Below are 23,343 nucleotides of genomic sequence, written 5' to 3'. Positions count from 1 at the left end.
CTTAGCCTTTGTTACTTGGTATAGTTAATAAATCCTTGAGTTTAGCATTATTTCACTGTCGTTCTGACCTGATCTCTCAGAAGCCTTTTTTTAGGCTGTCAGATTCAAAGAAACACTCCTGTTGTTTAAGGTGGTAAATGTGCACTTCTGAGAACTTTTTAAAAGTTGCCTAAAAGGGTTTAGGACACAGAGGCGCAAGTTGTTTTGCATGGCTGCCCTCCCTTTCCTGCAGTATAGCTTCACCATACCTGACAGCATTAGGAGGAGCGGGTGCACACCCTGTTGTCAGACACTGAACGAATCCACCACAGCAACCAGAGGAGTGTTAACTGCTTGCCCTTACCGGTGGGAGATCGGTGACAAGGAGGCACAGAGCTGTTTTGTACCAAAGGTGAAAGGCGTTGCCTGGGATAAAAACACGAAAGCGGTCTCCGCTCTCAAGCTGTGGTTTCGCCGCGTGTCACCGCGGAGTTTCACGGTAGCACCGGGTCGCCGGGCAGCTGTGCACAGTCAGCCACTCGGGGAGAGAATGACTACGTCTGGGCAGGAGGTTTCAACGCCCCTGTATCTGTGTAAACATTGTGGCACCGAGCTGCGCAGAAAGTGTTTCCTACCTCGCCATCCAAACTCCACAAAGAAAAGGAAGGAAGGAATTCTCTGTTGATGCATGTTGTTTCACTTTGGTTTTTAGAATTCATTTCCTGTCTCTCATTTATGTCTCTTGAGCTCAGTTCTAAAATGTAGCATTGCTCAATTTGGCAGGCTTGTGTGTGTATAGCAAGAGTTATGAGGGATCTATTTACATTTATATTTGCTGTTTTCTTGCAGACTTGTTAATGCACGTCGGTTCAGATGAATCCTCTTTAATTTCCATGTTACGTGGAAAAATATCCTGCGTTTAAATCTAACTTTTTAGGAGTGTTTCATTCCTCCTCGTACAGATCACGAGTTCATCCCAGCCACAGTGGGGGACTGGACATCTGCATTACTATCTTACAGGCTGAACTTGTCAGATCTTGGGAGCTGAGCAAGCCTGGGCCTGGCCGGTACTGGGAGCGGAAGCGTATTTTCTCTTTTGCTAAACCAGGATTTGCCTGTAATGTAGCATAAGTGAGATGACTGATGGATTACCCAATACGGCATTGATAAGCCTGTTTTGCATCATGCGAGAAGACATGAAAATGAACTTTGCTTTCCATTTCTAAATGCGCATCTGGTCGTAGCTGTCCGTTAAACCTTGTGTAGAATTGGAACGCACAGGTTTCCGCAGCCGTGGAAAACCTGGAAGCTCCAGCAAGAGGGTGTCCTTCCCACGGGACTAGAATTTCCACACCAGTGCCCCAGTACGGTGACTGGGACCAGGGGGTGCCAGCCTTCAAATGAGACATTAAGCCATGGTCCTGACCTCGCCGTCTCCTGGCTACGTTCCAGTCTTGGCTTATTCAACCCAACCTGTTTAAAATGTCCCCCCCCCAACTCAGTTGGTAAGGGGGTCGCTTGTTTCCCTTCCCTGACCTGCTGGTAGGCTGTGGGGCTGCTGGCGCTGATGCTGCCCCTTCAGAGGTGGGTGAAGCAGAGCCCCTTCTGCGCCTAATGCTGTGTACAAGTAAGGAGTCACGGTTATGTAGCTGTTACAGCCACGCAGTCTCCAGAGCCGTGAACCTGCCGAGCTCTTTGGGGCTCTCCGTCTCCTGATAAGTGGGGCAGCCGCGGGCTCGTGGCTGTCAGCCTGTATCAGTGGTGACAGGGATGACAGTGCGACAGGGCGCCTGGCCCTGGTGTTCAGCGAGCGGGCCCGAGGCGTCCTGTAGTTGCTAGCAGAGGGACGGGACAGCAGAGCCGGATTGAGGCCGCCCCCCCCCCCCCCGCAGACACACTGCCGTTCCAGGAAAAGACACTTGTCAGCGGCGCAGATGTGCCCGGTCGCGACCTGGTGTCTCTGGACGGGGGCCGTTCCGCTTTGCAAGAACGCGGTATCAAAGGCTCTCGCATTCCACAGAGGCCGAGTGCAGATGGCGCTAATCCGACACCGATTCCCAGAGTTTGCACGAAGGCGCCGGTTGCAACACCGCTTTCGAAGCGGTTGCAACACGAGGCTCTGAGGGCGGATTTTCCCCAAGTCTTCCTTGTGCCGGTGTTGCCATGGTTGAGTTCCTGGTTTGGCAGGGCTAAATCAGGTCACAGGCCATTCTAATATGGTGGAAACGTTTCATAAAAATGAATTTTCTGGGTTGCAAAACCAAGGTTTGTTTGTAACAGCATAAGTGAGATGACTGATGGATTACCCAATACTGAATTGATTACTCTGTTTTGCATCATGTGAGAAGACATAAAAATGAACTTTGCTTTCCATTTCTAAATGCACGTCTGGTGGTAGTTGTCCATTAAATCTTGTGTAGAATTGGAACGCACAGGTTTCTGCAGCCAAACCTTAAATAGAGGCAGATATATGAATGCTTTTTTAGTTTTTTGTGTGCATAGGCAATTGTAGCACGAGGGGACAAAATGCCAAGCTTGCAGTAATAGGTTTTATAAAGGTGAGCTCAGTAAAAAAAAATTGAGATTTGCTGATGGCAATGATTCTTTTTTTTTGCACAAATCTGGTTCGATTTTTGTAGCACATCACTAATCAAATGTACATGCTTTTTTTTGACAGTCTGCTGATTTTAGTATGTACAAGTCTTAGAATTAACGAGAATACAGGTAAGAAATGTAATTCGTGCTGCAGGTAGCAAAAATTATTTAAGAATTACAAATCTTTTGATGGATTTTTAACATTACTATGTTGAATTTTTTTGAATGTTTTGAATTTTTTATTTGCGTGGTCCTGCGCCTTACGTGGCGCCTAAGACAGCATTCTAGTTTTATTTCTAAATATCAGACATGATGTGATATTAAACAAGAAAGCAGACTGGATCCTCTGTTTGTGTCAGAACAGTCATTTAATGATACAGAACCCCTTTCATCCGCGATGCTGTAATAAAGGCTCGGGAGACGGACTTTGAAATGCTCAGAACGTGGGTCTCGTGAGGTTGGGAACCCTTCACCCCACAGAAAGCGTTCGGTAGGATGAGTTGCTCAATTTTGAACGCTCAGACCCCGAGCGGCAAAGGAGAAATTCATCCGCGAGACTGCTATCTGAAGAGCCAGCCTCTGCGGACAGCTGGCGGAGCCTGTGGATGATAATTAGTCCTTGTTCTGCGCGGGCCTTGATCCCTGGGAGAAATGCAGTGAACAGCCCGCTTCCCAGTGCTGGAGCCGGAGAAGAGGCCCTGGGGTGTCCTGCCTACTCACACAGATACTTAGCTGTGCGGAGGCCCTTGCCAGTGGGGTTCATGGCTCCCTCTGCCCTCTCCCTTCTGCAGAGTAAAAGCTCGGTGAGCAGCCCCTCCCTGAGGCCCAGAGATAACGCAGTGGGGGGGGCGAAGAGGGGGCACCCCTGGCACTGCTCCTGGTACCCAAGCACACGCTGCAGGTCACACCAGCCCTGCCACCACTCTACTTAAAGGGCCAGATACCATCACATTTCACAGTGACTATTTCCATTGTACCGGAGGTGCTTTTTTTCCCCTGGGTTTTTTTTTCTGAGGAAACTGTATTGCCTTTTTTTTAATCAGATCTCCCCCCCCGTCTTTTCTTTTCCCTTTGAATCCTGCGAATCTTAACAAAGGGCTGTAAAACAAAACAGAAGCTACCTTAATCTTGCTCATTCCCGGGGGTCAGAGAGCCCCAGTCTGAGAGTTGAGAAACTTGGAAGGGGGAATCAAGATCCTTCGTTTTCCCCAGCCGTTTTGCACGGAACGCAGACAGGTGGCGGCGGAGTCACGAATCGAGGGCGGCTCTCTGTTAGGGATCCGCAGAAGATGCAAATGGTTTCTGATGGGCTCGTAGGTAATCTAGTATTTCCAAGGAGATTTGCTTTTAACAACACCTACGCTGAGCTTCTGCCACACAGTTTCCTTATCCGTTATGTAATCCAGTACACGCACTTCAACAGAAGTCTGATTTTGTTAGTGGCTGTAAATTCTTGTCTCGGTAAAAAGAGCACAGAAAATGATCCGGTTCTGGCAAAGCAGCTCTAATGTGTCGTCTATTGTGGGTATGCTGTACATTTGCCAAAGCGTAATTCAAGAGCAGTGATTATCTTTTTTTTTTTTTTCGAATGTCAAATAGCTTTGTTTTGTACATCTCTTATTTATGGCTTTTTTTGGCCGAGGATGAATCGTGAGGAATAAATATTATGCTGGGAGGAGGTACTTTATAGGTTCATCTTTCAGTTGAAGAACCATAACGTGAGCTTTTACAGGCTGTCAAGAAAGTGAAATGATACGTAACCTAATTATGTCTCTGGGCACCCAGCCACTAGGCGTCTCGCGATGGGGGTATTTGTCTTGTGAGTGGAGCCATGAGTCTTTAAAAAGCAGCGAATGTAGAACCTGCTGAAGGCATTGCCTCCAGAGTGAGTTTTTTGTGATCTAAAGCCCTCGTCATTTTCGAATGCCTACACGGGTCTGTTCGGAGCGCTCCTGCCCCTTGAGCATCGTGTAGTTCATGCTGCAGGCTCCTGAGCACGAGGCAGAGCAGGCCCTGCCCAGGGCTGGTGCCAGACACCCTCCTTCTGCCTTTACCCGTTTATTCCGAAGGAGTTCCTTGTCGTGAGCGATAGGTTATGAGTCATACGTGACGAATGCCCCTGTGTTTTTGTCCCGATTGACAATATAACGTGGTACATAAATCCTGCCCACTAGACGCAACAGAACCGAGAAACCACGACTGCCATCCTCCATAGAGAAACCCCCTTCCACAAAAGCTCCTCGACCTTTCCTGGGGATGTACAGTGCAGTTTGTGGAGTCTGCTAGGATGTTGTGAGGTGAGAACGTTTTTTTTCCCCATTGCAAAACATCTGTTTAAGAACAAATAAATCTTGGATGCTTCTGTTTAGCCTCCAGTTAAAATACTGCAAAATGATCCCTGATGAGGACCATAATCTAAATGACTGAAATTCATAGTTGAGGTTCAGAGTTACAGGACTATAAGAAGAAGCTGTACCAACTGATGCTCTAAATTTATGAAACACTGACCAGCATGCAGCTGCTGATATTGTGCGATGCTGTACTGCAGTCCATACATTTATCTGTATCTGGTGCTGCTTCTTTGCAACTTTCAAAGACCACATGATGTACAGAGTGACCTCAAATACTGTTGCATTCTTTCCACAGAGTGGTTTATTTTCAAAGGATTCTTAGTTTTATATGGTCTGTCTGCACAGAAGGCACACTGTGAAGCAATTAACCAACGTCCGTTTGCTCAAACTTAAGAGTTTTTGACTGGATTTATTTTTAATTTGATGTATGGGGAATTTGAAATACATTATAGGCTTTGCGTCATTGTCAAAATCATACAAAAACTTCATTCACAGTTGTTTACTAGTTATTAAAATAGAACACGATGGTCTATTAAAGGAAATATTTATTTTTGCTGCGCTTCGCAAGCAATTGCAAACTGTTCCATGGCTCATACTGCCATTATTCCCTTGTCCACTTGAAAGGGATTGCTCTGTAATTTATTTAGTTTTGTGTGTATTTCTACAACGGACAGCTTGTAAACAATACCTTGTGGCTGGTGACTTGTATTTACATTCTGTCAACACTATTGAATAGGACTTGAAGGGAAGAATCATAATAATTTGCTCCAAATTTAAACATTTAAAATGAGCGTAGTATGTAAATGTGTTCATATTTCAAAGCGAATAATATTCTTAAATGTACAGGTATTCAATCCATTTGTCCATGGCATGAGTGAATCCGTTCAGCTACAGACGATGAGTTTGAAAGGTCACCGAATTAGTATTTGATCTATAAGTATAATCAAAGTGGTTTAATTTCACCACAATTAATGCATTTTTGACTGTAGGTTTCCTTAGTTCAATATGGAATTGAAAGCCTCCTGTGGAGATAATGCAAATCAAAAAGACCAAGAATCTTGGTCAAGACAGAGAGAAATCGGGATAATGTGGTAGAGAAGCACAGATCAGGAGATTAAAAGAAGATTCCAGGGTCACTGATTGGCATCATACCACCAAATGCTTTCCATGCAAGCAGGAAATTAGGATGCCACTGTGAAGCCAGCAGTGATATTGAAATACCTGTAAAGCTTTTTTGCTGCGATAAGAGGCAGAGTTCATACATCAACACTATCCCTGTACAAAGCTGATCTGCATGGGTGAGTTGCAGGAACAAAGCGATGACTGAAATCGTTTGTCACAAAGCATGGAAGTGATGCGGATGTTGAAGAAGGTTTTGTAGTTGGATGAAAGAGTAATGGACTTTCTTGGCCCTGTCAAAGTCCTGACCTCAATGTGATAGAAAATTTGTTTTTAGAAAGTCCATAGTATGGGGAGGCTTGAAGATTGCAGTCGGTCGATGAACCCCAACAGGCATAATGGAACTGGCACGATTCTGTTAGGAAGAATGGAGGAAAATGTATATCAACTGTGAAAAGCTGTAAGATCTATCCAGAAGGATTCACAGCAGTACTTGCAAACTCAGGACTGGTTACCAATTTGTATATTGTGTTTGGAGATTTTGCCGACATTCAGCCTGTGTGATATGTAGCCGTGTTCATTTTGAACAACAGTACACATGTAACTCTTTAAAATGTGTTGATCGGCAGGTGGTGAGCGAGTTTATTTTGGAATGGTTCATCCTTGTCCTCCACTGCCTTTAGGTTCTGAGACACTTGCCCAGATCTGCGCAGGCAGCGCCCCCTGGTGTTCTGTACTTCTTTTGCAGTGGATTGCCCCAGTTGAGTGGAGACCACATGTGTCACGAAGCGCTAATCTGGACCCTATGCAGATCGAAGAATCCGGAAGGGAGTGAATGAGACATGGGGGAGAGAGGACTGGGAATGGGGCTGGTAGACGAACGGGGGGGGGGGGTGTCGATTGTGTGCTGGTGCTCGGGGGGGCATGGTCCAGGCGATCGAGTCCAAAGGGAAATCCAGGGTTAAAGCAGGAGTCCAGAACCGGGCAATCCATCCACGACAGACGAGACAAAAGTTAAAAACCGGAGCGGGATCCGGTGCAGGGACGAGGAATAAAAAGGGTTAACAGGGCCAGGTGCTCCAAGCCCCTGACCCAGATGGTCAGGACGCCGTTGTGAAGCCGATGCCGTCAGGTCTCTCCTGGACCCCCTGGTAGGTGGGCTTCTGGGCGTCGATCTTCCAATGCTGGGCCCAGAATGATAGGAGCGTCTGGCTTATATAAGGAGGGGCTGGAATAGGAGGCAGGTGCAAAAAACTCAACAGAAACGAGAAAGAGCCGGAGCGCCCTTAAGAGGAGGGACTTATGGTCATGACAACATGGGCCCATGATGGCAGTGTGACTGTGGCCCCCAACCAGCCTTTCGTTGCTCCATGCAATTACTGTAAGTGCGAGTTCTAGTCGTTAAGTATATGAATGCACACATGGGATTGGACTGTATAAACAGGTGTCTTGATTTCACCGGATGAATAGCCTTTAGTAAAGTGAAGTCAGTAGACCACTAGTGGTGGTAGATACTCCATTCTTAAGTCCAGCCTCCTGTAGTGTTTTCCTCTAATACTTCTGTTGTGTCCTCTGTTTGGACCTGGGGGCTAGGATGCTAGGAGCTACCCTCCTGAACCTTAAAAGCAATTAAAACCAAGAGCAGGAGACACTTCTTTACCCAGAGGGTTGTGGGAGTATGGAACAAGCTGCCCGCCCATGTTGTTGAAACCGATACCCTGACTTCTTCAAGAACCTGGTGAGATGCTCAGATCAATGAGCTTATAATTACCAAAAGGGCTGAACGGGTTCCTCTAGCTTATGAGTGTTCTTGTGTTCTTTGTGGAAGATCTGTGTGAATGTTTGGGCTTGTGTGTGAAGCTCCTAAATGGAGTGTCAGTCTTCCACTCTTTCTGCTCTTGTTATGTTAATGCCAGTACAGTAAAACTAAAATGCTTTTAGCCTGACTAGCCTTGACCATTCATTTAAAAGTGATCAACTAAAATATTAAGCTTGGATTTAAAATTCTTAGTAAATGCAAGCAAGAAATCTCCTGTTGTGTGACTTGAGCATTCTTTTTCATGCCTGATCTAGTCCATCGTATTTCTGGCAATACATTTTTTTAGGGGCACAGTATTGAATAACCTGTTGTGCCCAGCAGACATATCCCAGACTTTGCTCCCGTCAATTGTGCTTTGAGAATCATGCCAATGTAAGATTATGCTGATATCAGGATTTTCATACTCTGTAATATTGTGCTGGTAGTGCACATGTTCAAATGAATAAATACATAAGAACATAGAGCCCTGTAATTTTGTGGTCATGTAGAAAGTTTCCATTCAGTAAGCGATTTGCTAGTGTGGAAAACATTTATTGTATAATTAGTGCTCATAAACTCAGAGGTGTACCAGGAATAATATACAAAACTTGACTTTGGCCCCTTCTGTAGCTAAGGGTCTGCGTCTGTGGCTGACAGTTTGTATCCCGCGGCTGGCAGAGCAATCCTACTCCACTGGGCTCCTGAGCAAGGCCCTTAACCCCAACTGCTCCAGGGGCACCGTATAAATGTCTGACCTTGTGCTCTGACCCCAAGCTTCTCTCCCTGTCTGTGTGTCTCAAGGAGAGCAAGCTGGGGTATGTGAAAAGACAAATTCCTAATACAAGAAATTGTATAGGGCTAATAAAGGCAATGACCAATAAATTATCTTATTTATTCTCTCGTCTCTTGAATGCCAGGCCTGCAGTGAGTAATAGTTATTAAGGAGAATGCACAGAAAATAACTCTCAGTGCCATTCTTCCTTTTCTTACCCCTTCTTTTGTTTATCTAAATTGTGTAAAAAAACATTTAACCTGTCTTGTATTAGATTTGTGTAGGACAAAAGGACTTGCTGTAAATTGATACAGAGTAAATGTTCCTCAAGCAGGAATACAATGTCCGTTGGGTTTGTAGCCAAGGTAACCTTTTACTGCTTCTCTTCTGAAATCTTAAAGTATGTAGCTTTTTTATGACTTCATATGCCTTGTACATTTTTGTAAAGAGCTTCCCTTATGATCCAGGCTTTCCAAAAAGTGTGAGACAGATTTGCTTGTGCAAAGTACTTTTTCAACTGGTGATGTTGCTCCTAGTTTTGTTTTTGCTATATTCGGTCCAAGACAGCCATTACTAGGTTAATCGTGAATCGTTGCTCTTGGAATGACTGTCTGGAGGTTTAGGGCTTGCTTGCCAATGTGGTAATGACCCTCAACACATAGTCAAGCCAGCCTTGATTACTTACATTGCAAAACAAAGAACAGGTTTTGAAACGGATTGACTTCAGACCCACTGAAATGACACTGGCTGAGCTTAACACAAGTGAGAAATAATAGTGCCGTCATCCTAAAATCTCTCTGGGAGCTGGATTAGGGCTGTGCTGGCAGTGACAGACAGTGATGCATGGCTAATGATGTGTTTATTTTTATGGGGAAATCGAGCAACAAAATTGCAACAAAATGTGGATTTTGATGCATGTAAATTTGAGATGATTAAAATAATTATGAACCACAGGCCTCTACCCTCAGCCTGGGGCTTGGAAAGAGATAAGGGAAACATGAGCACATTCTGAGATGCCTGCGCATCACCAAGCCCTCGCGCTGTGATTTTAACAGAAAAGGCATGTTTGGTTAGCACAGGATGGGCACAGCGCTCGCCTGTCCTGTTCATTCCTGCAGTCTGGGGTAGAGGCCGGGGTCACTGTCGAGCCATAAATCTCCCTGCAAGTCCCACCTCACCTTGCCAGAAAAGAAGTATGGAAATGAAGGTCTCTGTGAGGACAAAGTGTGAGCCTGGTCAGTACCTGGATGGGCAACCAAGGTTGCTGCTGGAAGAGGTGTTAGTGGGGCCAGCAGGGGGCGCTCACCCTGCGGTCTGTGAACGGGGACACTAGACTGTAAAAAGGCTTCGTCCTTCGGATGAGACATAAAGCCGAGATCCTGACTCTCTGCGTGTCATTAAAATCCCAGGGCGTTCCTCAAAACGAGTCGGGGTGCTGGCCAGATTTCCCCCTGGCCTTTACCAGTCATGGCCTCCTAATAATCCCCATCTCTGAACTGGCCTCATCACTCTGCTCTCCTCCCCACACTACAGAACGAGAGCAGCCCAGTTTCTGAACGGGGGCTGAAATGTGAAGCATTCAGAGCCCTTCTTTTAAGGCTCTGACCTGAGGCAGGGAGTGGGCGGGCAGCTTGGCCCCCAGGGGTAGGTGTTCACGCAAGTTCGACGCCCCACGTCCAGAGAAATTCCCGTTTTCCGTGTGTTGTCTTCATAGTAAAGTGTTCCCGAGCACCATCATTTGTTTGCTTTTAAGTGCCCTGTAATCCACAGGATTCCGATCCAGGGAGCTGTGTATTACTGAGCACAGGGGTACTCTTGTGACTACCTAGAGCAGGGCTGTTATCCTGTGTCCAGGCTCAATTCCACTTTGGGTTTGAACAATGTGGTTCTGCCTAAAGTGCCTCTTTAATTATAGCTTAATCCTAGTAGGTTTGTGATCTGATCTGTCTGGTGAGACTCCAGGTGCACAACAGCTACATGTGAGTGGCAGTAACATGCAGCGTGAAAAAGCAGGCAAGAATATAGTCATAATTAGCACTTGACCTCTCTTTTTACAATTGTGTTCTTCTGAAAAAAGACTATTTTGGTTGGAAGGTCTGGATTGCATTTTGAGAAAAAAACACATTTCGAAAATCTAACATCAGTAAAAAGACCTTTAGGAAAAGTGGCCCCGTTCAATTTAGTGAAGTTTATTCCCATCAAGACTTTATGCATTTCATTGCTTTTCGAGTGTTAAAAGCGTTACTGCTGCGCCTCGGCTCACTGCGAATACAAGACCTATGAATTTCCATGGCTGACGGTAATAATGGTTGACGTGCGTTATCCAAACTGACATTATTCAGAACTCAACACCGTGTCTGCTTTGACAGTTTAAACCCCAGCAGGACAAGGACACGAGCAATGTGAAGCAGTTAAAGATTGTGGAAAGCAGCCTGCCCCTGCGTGAATGCCGTTGTGTGCATTATTTCAAATGTTTATGCAGGGTTGTCATTGTCCAGACCACTACAAGACACATACAAATGAACTGGGCAGATCTCCAAACCTAGAGTACAAAGGATGACATTCCTTCAGGAATGCTCACTGCTATTACTTCTCATTTCAAAGGTACAGGAAGAAGGACTAGTGGGGCTGTTTAATTATAATAAATGTGTAGCTAGGATACGTTTCTTGCTTCACTGCTTTCTACAGTTTTGATTGCCAGTGTTTCAGCAATGGCAATGCTGACAGTTTCAAATATGCGTGTCTTTAAGCATGTTTCACCCCAAACACTCCCTGTCTCTACACTTCTCCCTTTTAACCGTCTTCATCTGGGCCTGGTACAGCCAGACGGTTGATCCTATTAGTAAAGGATACAGGTTCCTTGAGATCGATGTGCGTTTGGTTTGCGTTTGTGTATTTTTCAGATTCCACTTTTATACCTGCTTCGTTTCAGTGCTCCAACGGTTCCCTTTTCAAGGGAGGTAAAATCGATATTAATGTACACTGATCCCTTTTAGATCTTTTGGAATGCAAAGTGCCCGGGTCGTGTGCCTCTTGTTCTGCAGTGTCCGATCCATTCTTCCCACCTCCCCCAGTACAAAATATCTGGACATACGCACGTGTCGTGTTTTTGAGATTAGTGGGCAGAATGGCCTTTGTGGTAGCTTAGCTTTGTTCGTCCATTGTAAAGGTTCATTTAGCTTCCCAATGCTAGCAGCTCTAATTGGTTTGCTTCATTATCAGGCTTTTGGGATCATTGTTACTAAGCTGTGTGTCTAATGAGCTATAAGCTAAGCTCTTTAACTGTATTTCAAAAATGATTTAATAAATCAGATTCTGTTTAGAGAATTTGATAAAGCAGATAGAGCACAATAATTTCTTGTCTTCTGCGGTTTTCTATCACATTTAATTCCCCTGCCTGACTTATTTCACGCCCTTCTGTGTATTTGCACTCGAAATAATGCAATAAATGATCACTCGACTCTAAGCCAGACACTGAAGGAAGAGTCGGGCACTCTCAGTGAGATTGTAAGGCCCTGTCCTTAAAGGGGAACTGCAGTGCTATTTTCATATTTTGGGGTTAGAAAGAATCAACATCGATGAGTGCATTTAAGATCTCTTTATTGGCCAGATACAATTTCTTGTATTAGGAATTGGTCTTTTTGCATACCCCAGCTTGCTCTCCATGAGACACACAGACAGGGAGAGAGAAGCTGGGGGTCAGAGCACAGGGTCAGCCATTGTACGGCGCCCCTGGAGCAGTTGGGGTTAAGAGCCTTGCTCAGGGGCCCAACAGAGTAGGACTCCTCTGCCGGCCACGAGATTTGACCTGGCAACCTTTGAACCTTAGCTACAAAGCCACCACACCACCCATTTCAAACCACAATAAAAGTCAAATGTAAACAGTAATGTGTAAAATCTCCAATTTACATAATGAAATAATGAAATTTCCAGGTATGCACACATTTCCAGGTCTGCAATTCAGAATGAAGAAACAAAATGTCCGATGATGTGTGCGGCCCTATGATATTGTAAATAAGCAGGCAGGTGAATACTTCTCTTTTAATCCAATAAAACAATTACTCTCGATATTGAGACGGTTTTGCCCACAAATACTACTTGTTAACTCTGCATGCAGATCACGTTGGAACATTTCTGTGGTGAAACATCTGCTATACAACCTGTACTTATTCGCTCTTACATCACTTTTACATTAGTGACTAGTGAGCAGGAAGGGCCGAATAACGTAGCAATTCGTGGGAACTTGAATGTAAGTTTGTGATAACATGACGACTTACAGTACTTTCGCAAAGTTCACAATTTTGTGCTTAATTTGAAATTTGACATTTATTTTTTTCATTTTACAATTTTACAAAGGTCGTTTCTTTCACATGACCTTTAATGACCGCAGTTGGGCTTCCGAAAATGACAACTAGCTTGTGCGATATTCCAGAATTAAATGAAAGATACCACTGAGCAAGATGTGTTTTCTTTGGATCAGTACTGTTCACAAGGAATGAGGACATATCTGAATTCAAAACGCTTTTAGAATGGCACACGAATGGAACTTGAAATTAAAGTTTGGAATGAAAATAAGTTATGCACTGAGGGTTATGTTTGCATAATGTTGTACTGTTTGCTTGATGTGCTAAGTGACCATTTCTGTCCGCTTAACTATGGCCGAGCTGCGATTGCACTTGGGTTTTTTTGTGAGGGACTAAGATTTGCTGAGATGTCTCAGTGCCTAGGCTTTGTGCTTCTGAGAAAGCCTGTATTATAGTCCTGTCCTGCCCTGTGCTGGTGACCAGGGTGTGTCATTATTAAACTCCAGCAGAGGAGGAATACATGCCTTACTATGGCCACCTGTGTCCTTGGCCATCCTTTGACTGACGTCTCCAATTGCACAGGGAACAGGATGGCTCAGGTACTGCTAACAATATAATAACTCATCGCCAGTCTCATGTGAATAATGCTTTTTAACCCCCCTTCGACTCTGTGAGTGTTACTGAGCTCCATCCTTCCATTTTCGAAGCACTTTATCCAAGACAGGGTCTGGGCGAGCCTGAGTCTATCCCAGCAAGCACTGGGTGCAAGACGAGACACCCTGGACGGGACGCCAGTCCATCTCGGGGCACACACTGACACGGACACAAACACGTTCACACCAAGGCCGGTTTCCCCAAAAGCCATTTAACCTTCTAGTGCGTCTTTGGACTGCGGGTGCAAACTGGAGCACTCAAACACAGGGAGAACACACAAACTCCGCACAGACAGCACCCCAGTCCCAAGCCCCCAACGCTGCAAGGTAGTAATGCTGACCACTGAGCCACCAACCCATGTTACTGATCTCTGTTCTATGAATTTCAATATTTATACCCTGTAATCTATTACTGATTAAAAATGAATTGATTCTGTGTTCTTAAGGTTTGTAACATTAACTGAATACCCTGCGTTTTTGGAGTGGAATCTGAGCAGAAACCATGTGCCCTGGGCTGTGCTGTTCCTGAAAAAATATTAACAGCTTAACTGATTGTGGCAAAATATAAGCAATATAGGATTTCTGAAATAGGAAGGGATTTACAGAGGATTTTTTACATTTTTATCACTTTTAAAAGATTTTGGGTTGCTTTTCTGATTTTTCTTTGCTAAAAAAGCCATCTTTGTACTGGTATTATACTTAATGTGCTTATTTTGAAAGAAACATTCAGTTCAAACTGTAGGTATTAACCCCTGAGAAAAATGGTCTAACTCAACCACCAAGAACATTACCACCAAAAATAGGTCAGGACAAGTAAAGTTTCAGGAGCATGTCCTAAGAAAACATACCATAATAAATTAAAAGACAATTATTTTACATTATTCAAAAGTACAATTGCAGTGGAGGTAATTAGTTTTCCCATGAACCACTGCTCAAATTTAGTTTGATTTTGTTTGGCTCTTTTTCACTCTCTAATCACAGAAACACTCTACTTGAGCCAATTCAGTTACATAACCTAAAAACAGAACAGTTTGTTTAAAATATTTTTCTAACACCAGTAATGCAGGTGATCTGTCACAGCACTTTTTTGGGCATGAATTCAACATGAATTCTGCTTCTGCATGACACTCGCTCATCAATCTGCACAAACACAATCCCTTTTACTCTGAGAAACTGGGGTAGTCATGCTAGAACTTTAAATGCAGTCTTCAAACAAACAAAAAAATCAAATTATTTGGTCACAGGACTTGGATTGAAATATTGAGTTATCTTAAAAAAGAAAAAACAACACGTCAAACTCAATTTTGCTGTTGCGTGAACATTTTTGGCACATATTCATCAAAGCCTCTACAGTACTTCGTTTGCATCCTTAGATAATCTCCCACAGTTTTATTTTTGCCTTCGTGCTGCGTAGTTGCTTTTTAAATGCTGTGTGACATGCAAAGCCTGATCCTACTTATAAAACTCAAAAGAAAGGCAGTTACATTTCAAATACTTTGAAAACAAAAACTGTTGGCTTGGCAATTCATCTGTAAATGTTATTCAGTAGACTAGATGTAATTTAGTGAGAGAGGGGGTCGAGTGACCCAGGGAGGAAGAGAAGGAACGACGAAGAGATCTAGAAAAAGATTTGGTGGTGGGTCGCAGCAGATGTAGTTTGAAGTAGGTGGGTGTAGTCTGAAGTAGTTTGAGTGTGTTAGCAATCACTTACAACATCTTTCACACACCCCCGAAGAAGAATAATAATTAATAATAGCTTACACTTATATAGCGCTTTTGTGGACACTCCACTCAAAGAAAGCGCTTCACAAGTAATGGGGATCCCCTCCACCATCACCAGTGTGCAGCCCCACCTGGATGATGTGACGGCAGCCATAGTGCACCAGTACACTCCCCACACACCAGCTCTCAGTGGGGAGGAGAGCAGAGGAAGAAGGCTCCACAGCTGAAACATTGTGTTTTCTACCTTCTCTGTTCAACATGGAATAAACCTACTGTATGACTTGTTCCCTTGCAGCCTCTGCATGCTGATGCAGCTCCCCGCCTGAACTAGATGTCATTTAGCCTAGAATGTCATGGCCGCAAGGAAATGAGCGCCTCTTGTTTCAGACCCTAACAGCGTCTTTTTAAACTGAATAGCATTTCTGATAAAGCCAGGTTACAGTGGCCTGAACTGGTTCAAAACTGCACTGATAGATTGGATCGGACTATAAAATGATTAAACAAATTCTAAAGGTTTTCATCCATGTTTGAAATGGTGTTCCAGATCTGTTTTGTAAATGCAGTCAGGAGTAAGGACCTATGCACGGTGTGCATTCCCTGGGAAGGCATCCTGTTAATGCGGTAGGTGCCACTTGTCTTACTAGACCAGGATTCCCCTGCCCCCGTGCCCCAGTATGATGACCGCGGAAGCTCTTTTGAAGTTGGCAGCCCTACAAACACCACCAACAGTGAAGACCACTGTGTTTCTTTCTGCTCCGTTTGTGCTGTAGAAGTTGACGTGTGCTGGTTTGTGCCGTTGAAAGTAGCATCCGAGCTGCCCACCCTCCTGAGGTATAGCCCCTTCTTTTTTCGGGGAGTCGCGTAACTCATGGCACTTTTCAAAAGAGTAGGGGGACGTCCTGGTCTCCCGACAGCCTACCACTTGAGAGCTGCTCAGTCTCGCCTTCATGCAGCTTTCCCCAGTGCGCAGTCAGTGAAGGAGGTTTTTGCTTCACCTGGTCAGGCGTGAAGTGGGGCTGCTGGTCCATAACGTCTGCTGCACGTCACCCAGGTGGGGTGTGCACCTGGGTGATGGATGAAGTGGTTCCTCAAGAACCAAGAGGAGTTAGTGGTGTTACCCTGGTGTCCTGGCCCAACTTCCCCCTGGCCTTTACCAGTCATGGCCTCCTAATAATCCCCATCTCTGAACTGGCCTCATCACTCTGCTCTCCTCCCCACTGAGAGCTGGTGTGTGGTGAGAGTACTCGCGCACTATGGCTGCCGTCGCATCATCCAGGTGGGGCTGCACACTGGTGGTGGTGGAGGGGATCCCCATTACCTGTAAAGCACTATGAGTGGAGTGTCCAGAAAAGCGCTATATAATTTTAAGCAGTTATTGTTGTTATTATGAGGTTGTGCTTTGGGATCCACTAGTGAATAGCACAGTGTAAATGCAGGGAATTATTCTTCTGCAGTGCTGCATGTTTATCGATCTCTAAACTCAGAAAATGCAGCTTTTTTTTTTTTTTTTTAAAGAGCATTTTCTGTTTCTGAGTCGTGGTTCTCAGCCTTTCCGGTCCTTTGTTTCCTTCTTGTCCAGACATAGCCAACGGCTCCAGCTCGGGGGGATACCGCCCGCCCCCCAGGACGAAGGAAGTCCTCATCAACGGACAGACGGTCAAGCTTAAGTACTGCTTCACCTGCAAGATCTTCAGACCACCTCGTGCCTCTCACTGCAGCCTTTGTGACAACTGCGTTGGTGAGTACGCGCCTGGCCTGGTCGCTCTGGAGTCCCGGCTCTCTCCGGCGCCAGTATGTGACAGGCCGGCAGCACGCGATCTCCCGGGGGGCAGCCTAGCCGTCTGACCGTGCCTTCTGCAGTGGATAAATGACTCTGTTCATTGCTTCAGATTGAAGGCGGTGCATAAGATGTACAAACAGTCCTAGTTGGTGACGTAGATGTTACCAGCGGCACTCCTAAAGCCCTCGCACAGAGATGGCGGCGGAAGCTGGCCTCCTGAGCTGCACGGCCCGGGCGCACAAAATCGGATTCCCTTGAGGGGAGCAGGAGAGCCATCAGTCGTACTGTACGTCCGGGTGATTTTCTTTTTTCCTTTTCTTTTTGGCCGACGTCCACCGTTCGATTCCGTTACACCTCACAGGTGCTCGTGTGGCCGCGAGGTGGTGCCTTACAGGTTTCTTTTAACACCCAGACGTCCATCTGGCACCGAGGGGAGGTGTGCCAGGAGGACCGCTCCGCCTGAGAAGAAAAAATAAAACATACCTTAACAAGAAATCAGAAGAGCAGTTTTCCGTACAGTATTCACTTGCAGCCTTCTTTTAGTTTTGGTAGCAGTCACTGTCCTGAGAACCGAAACAGTCATTGAGTCAGCCCCGCGATGGGCTGGCGCCCCGTCTTGGGTGTGTCTTCCCTTCCTCCCGTTCCTCGCCAGGATAGGCAACAGCTCCCCACAACTCTGAATTTTTTCATCCTATTCTTCTGTATCAAGACAAAGATGAACCAGTGACCTAAGAATGCACTCACACAAGGAAGAGAGTGAAGCATTTGCTGATTGAATGACTAATCTAATCCCTTATCCGTAATCTCTTATTCTTACTGTCACTCGTTAGACGTCTGTCATATTATGCATAGCTTTTCAATGTATACGAAACGTGATTGTGTTAGAGATAAGTCATCTCAGTGTGTCCTAGTCCTTACGAGCTGAGCTTGTACTAATGGTGGTTTTAAATGCTTCTTTCTTTCAATCTTTTGTACCTCTCAAACCTCACTGTAATTGTAGGTGTTTTAAGCAGAAAGAAAACAGTCACATTATCACTGAAAATGTTTATAATATTTTATATTTATATATTATAATAGTCACAATTTGCTAAATTTGTGGTTCACTGTTCTATTATGGATTTTTTACTTTATTCTGTTTTTTTAGCATATATACATCTCCCACCCTAATTACAGACCGATTTGTTTTTCAAAGTAATTTCAGAAGCCTATGTAAAGCTTGGATGCACACAAGAGATATTGTTTGTAGCATTGCTTTAACCTCTTAAAAAAGATTGATCTTTGCAAAACTTGCTTACCCTAAACACCTCTGATAAGAGACCATGCTTCTTTCCTCTGTAAGTCTCCAAATTATCTCTTTATGCCTAAAACAAATATTTTTCTGAAAGTTTCGTGAATTGTTGAAAAGGCTGCTTGCACAGTGTGTTCTTTGTGAAAAGCGATCTCGCAGTTACAGCCCTGAGGCACAACAGGGCCATCAGTTCATTAGATCACGCATGTATAGCCCTTTTTTTCCCGTGTCGTACGCCACTTCCAGGAATCACAAGATAACAGGACTCTTTACTCTTTACTCTTTACAATTACTTTATTGCCAGCGTTTGCAAGTGCTGTGCAGATGAAGCTGGCAGTTCGGCAAGCATGTATTTTTGTAACCCTCATTCCTGCTGCAGTGTGCCAGGTTATACAGTGTCCTGGCTTGATGGTGTGGAGTAAATCTGCTGTGAGCTGAGCCTTTTTCATCACACACCCCCCCCAAACCAGCTGCAGTCTTGTGTGGTTTTGACACGGGATGCTCTGAACAGAAGTTGTTTTGAGCTGATTATCCCAGGAAGGAGGGTCAAGTCTCACTACAAACATGCTTGTAAAAGGGGGTGAACTATTTTTCCCTGTTGGAATTTCCCCTCATGTTTTCAAGCACTGATGTACCTGACGTGACATTCTTCATTCCATCATGAGCTGATTTTTTCAGTTCTGGTTCAGCGGGAGTGCATGTTTAAATCCAGTGCCAAAAGTGTATCTGTGCCTTCTTTTTTTTTCCAATCGAGAGAAATGGAAGTGTATTATGTTAATGCATAAAAAATAGATTTGTGCCATAAAGACATAATCGGTTTTATCAGATTATTCAGCGGTTTGTGTGCGATTGCTTGTCTGAAGTGAGAAGTGGCCAGGACAAAAACAGATAGTATCACACACTTACAAGCAAAATGCCAGTGTACCTTAGATTGTTAGCACAGATCTGTGAATGAACAGCTTTTTTGAAGAGCAGAGCTGTGTCAGAAGGGAGGGATTGAGGCTCTGGGGATTCAGAGCATGTTAAGGTGTATTTTTGGAGTCTGAACCACAGGACTGGGATGGTGAGGGGTGGAAGTGTTTGAGTCATGCACACAGGATCCTGGGACTCTACTACTCATGTTGGGGGCAAACTGTTTCTTTAACGGATCAAGAGTCCACAACAGGAGAGAGGCCTTGGCTAGACCTCTTGACTTGTTTTTGCAGGGTCTTCCTTTACAGTAATGTGTTAAAAGTTACAATAAAAGAACGAGTTGCGTTATCTTCTGATGTGTATTTCTGTGTATATGTGTTCTGCAGGACCTAGATCTAAAACATTTGCAGAGGGTATGTGCTGTAAAGAAGCTGGTGTGTACCCTTACTGTTTTTTCCCCCCCCGCAAAGTAATATGATTATGATACTTTGCCATTGTTAGTGTTGCTTGATTAGAATGGTAGAGGAAAATTCTTCTGTGCAGCAGGTAGCCTTTTAGACTCGCAATTCCTTGTCCAAAGAAACCCACACCACTGTACATGTAGGAAGAAAGCTTCTTCGCCCACCACTGAAACATAGTCCGACCCTCCAGCAGCTCCACTGCACCGAGGACGAAGGGAAAGACGAGAAGAATCTTTATTGTGTGGGTTTTTTGTGCGCCAATTTTCTGATTTTATGTTTTTGTGGTCTGAAGAACATTCGTGGCACCGCACAAGTTGATGATCTTATATTTTAAAATGAGGTATTCTTCCTTTTTATCTTTCCACCTCTGTTTCTTGGTTTCACAAGCCCTTCCACTAGAAACGAGGGACTTTTACTTTGGGCTTACAGCTGTTTTGGGAAAAAGAATGCAGGGCAGAATTGTTTGAGGCTGCAGTTTTTATTGCTTGACTGTCTTGGTTTGATACACCCTGAAAGGTTCATGCCTTTTGATAAGCAAATTTATTTTAGGAAACGTGATATGAAGTAATTTCCCAGCTGAAAGATGTTTAAGAGGTTCAGTGGCCTTACTAAATGCATCTGATCATTGGAGAACTTCAAATTTCTGCCCATTAGGCTGTGATCAATAAAGGTGTCTATTCTTACAATCTCATAAATCAAAATTGGACAAAAATAGCCTCCATCAGTATGTTCTAAAAAGAGCAATGTCCGTTAGACCTTCTGTGCCTCGTAGTGTTGAAAGGAAGATGTCATATCTAGCGTTCCGGTGGTGGTAATATGGAAACTATAGATGTAAAACTAAGATATGATGCAAGAGCTTATGTCACTTCCCAATAAGCCTGTAAATGTAAGTTAATTTCACTTTCAGGAATATTTCTTCTCGCACCAATATAACTAGAGGCTAGTATTGACCTCTACTTATTGTCAATAGACACACTGGGTGAACATAAGGTCAGTAATTGGTTAAGTGATGAATGGTTAGAGGACACATTTGTGTGAATAAAGGAATGTTTGGTATGTAAAGGGCTTCACGGCTTTAGATGGTGGTTGGGTTTTAGAGCAGCAAAATGTTGTGTGTAACCCGGGAGATATTTCTGTAGTAAAGCCTCCAGGACAAACCAGTATTGTTCAGACCCCTCAGACCACCTTGTTTAGATTAAAGGATGTTCGATTTCCTTAGAACTCCGGGAGTGCAGCAGTCCAGAACAGTCACAATTACCCAGTCAGTACTTAATCATTAGTTAACACTATGGAGATCGAGTGAGCATAAGGATCAAAACTGAGCTACTACAGTGCCATAAAAGCATGATACAAAAAATATCATTTTGGGGAACTTGTTTTTTCAGCTTTTAAGTCTCCACCGTGTCTCCACCTGCAAAACAAACAAATAAAGAATTACAAAAAACATTTGATTCTAGTGAAAGAGCAGAAATCTTACTTTAGGATAAGTTGGTTATCTTGTAATAGTGAATCACAGTGTTTATACTGATAAGTTCCTTACGAAGTTAACAGGTCTGCAGACGAGATCTTGGCTTTTTTTTCTGCAGTGTGTTCTACAGAACTGGGTCCAATGTGGACCTGCAACGTATGTGACCCACCCTCCAGTAAGAAGACAGTTCAGACTCGACCTGCCCTTATTCTCCTCAATGTACTGTTCTTCCAAGACCAGCAGTTTATTCACAGGAGAAGCGCGCACATTTTAAATGTAACAATTAAAAATTGTTCTTACTACCGCCACTTGTAGCAGTGATGTACTTGCCTACTAGTAAATGTCCTTACTACTACTTTACTGCCGGTCTGAGAAAAGCAGACTGGGCGTCAGGCTGAGGAAGGAACTTGCTCGGTTCGAGTGCCTGTCCAGTTGCCCTCATCGCCGCCCTGTGTCTGTGTGGAGAAACAGCGGCATCGCAGCAGCTGTTGACGTCTCTTCAGCCAAGGAGCGGTCCTCCCAGTTTTCCTCTCTGCTTTGTCTTCCCAGTCAGTATTCTCAGTGGTGACGACGCGGTTCCAGCAATTCGCCTGCGTCTCGACGGGAAGCTGGGAAGTTGTTCTTCTTAGGGTTCAGCTCGTCTTCAGTGCCACAGGGTCCCTGCTGTAAATCTAGTGCATTTTACAATCTGCCTCTGATTTTTTGGGGGGTTTGGTTTCTTAGGAGGTGAAGGGCAGATGGCTACATCATTGGTTTTCTTTTTAAGGGGGCTTTGATAAGATCCTGTTTTGTTGCATTTTAAATTGTTAAAATTTCGAATGTCATGCAACATCACAAGTAGTGTAAAATTATACGAGTGTATTCTAACGCCCTCAGATCCAAGAGCGTGGAACTGTTTCATTCATTTTATGTCGTGTGGCTCGTGCTGCTCCTGTGTCCCTGTGACGGGATGTTTTGGATGCCGTCAGGTTAGGTCATGTTTTGGAAACCTGAACAGTAGTTTCCACTGCGAGGCAGGACTGCAAAAGCTGAGTCAGTCGATAGTCTTCATCTGTAACCGTTTGCTTTGAAGTTGCCCTTTTCGGTCTCGAATCCGAGTCACGCCAATTCACAAACCCCTCTGCCTTCCTCTCAGATTTGTCATTTCCTTCACCTGGAATTGCCCAGGAGCCCTGAGTCACAAAGCGATCGTGTTTTTTTTTTTTATGGGTGTTTATCGTTGCTCTCCGTCTCTCTTCTCGTTTGCAGAGCGATTTGATCACCACTGCCCGTGGGTGGGGAACTGCGTGGGGAAGAGGAACTACAGATTCTTCTACATGTTTATTCTGTCACTGTCTTTCCTGACAATCTTTATATTTGCCTTCGTGATCACCCACGTCATCCTGCGTAAGTAAAGGCACATAAAGACCTAAATCGCTCAGTTTTTTGGCCTTGTACAAACATGCATGCTGTACTCAAGAGAATCTGTGTTCTTTTAGAATGCATGATAAAATGTTATAGCTAAATAAAGACCAATCAGTCTAGCTAGCTCATTGGATAGTTGGTAGCTGCATGACGTAAGGATCTCCTTCAGATGAGTCTTGAAAGTAGGTGTAGCGTGTTCCAGACGGCCTTTCCACTGTTCTCATTTTTACTTGCACTTACCTGCAGTTTCCTTTTGTGTCCTGTGGTTTAGGTTTGACTATTCTGAAGTTGTTAATTGGGTTGGTTTTGTCAGGGTTAAACGTTTCGAGGGTTTTGGCTACTTATATCAGGTCCACTTGCACACTTCTCTAAGTCATCGTCATCGTTCTCTCCTGTTCAAAGCCTCTTGACCTCACAGAGCTGATTTTAGCAGTACTGAAAGAAAAGTGCTTCCTGTGGTTTTTTGGTGAGCATAATGCAGTCTGTGAGTAGAAATCCTCAAAGAAAATGTTTTGTGACTTTCTGATTTGTTGGAATATTTTTTGCACTGCTTTTTTAAATTAAATAAACAACCTTTTCTCTTAACATCCCTTAAGGTCCAGCTTGTGACTGGTCGACAATATATAATATTTGCTTATCCAGCATTCATTATTTTCAGCACACGTCACACATCTATTTTTGAACTCTGATTAAAATTGATTTTATGAGGGCACTTGTGAAATGCTTATAGGGTCTGT

At 44.2% G+C, this 23,343-nt stretch overlaps 1 protein-coding gene across 4 annotated transcripts in view; it reads left to right on the top strand.

The window, feature by feature from the left end:
• The window catches only part of zdhhc14 (zDHHC palmitoyltransferase 14), a 96,599-nt gene that overhangs the window by 55,967 nt on the left and 17,289 nt on the right, over positions 1–23,343 (top strand). For all 4 annotated transcript variants that reach the window (XM_088626588.1, XM_088626586.1, XM_088626587.1 and 1 more), the window contains exons 3-4: positions 16,873–17,031; positions 22,451–22,588. In XM_088626588.1, coding sequence (XP_088482714.1) covers positions 16,873–17,031; positions 22,451–22,588 — 297 coding nt within the window. The remainder of the gene's footprint in view (positions 1–16,872; positions 17,032–22,450; positions 22,589–23,343) is intronic.

The sequence above is a fragment of the Lepisosteus platostomus genome, chromosome 3 (genome assembly GCF_059453375.1).
Source record: "Lepisosteus platostomus isolate fLepPlt1 chromosome 3, fLepPlt1.hap1, whole genome shotgun sequence".
Classification (NCBI taxonomy): domain Eukaryota; kingdom Metazoa; phylum Chordata; class Actinopteri; order Semionotiformes; family Lepisosteidae; genus Lepisosteus; species Lepisosteus platostomus.
Note: the sequence above shows the minus strand (reverse complement) of the source record. Positions and strands in the feature narration are given on the sequence as shown.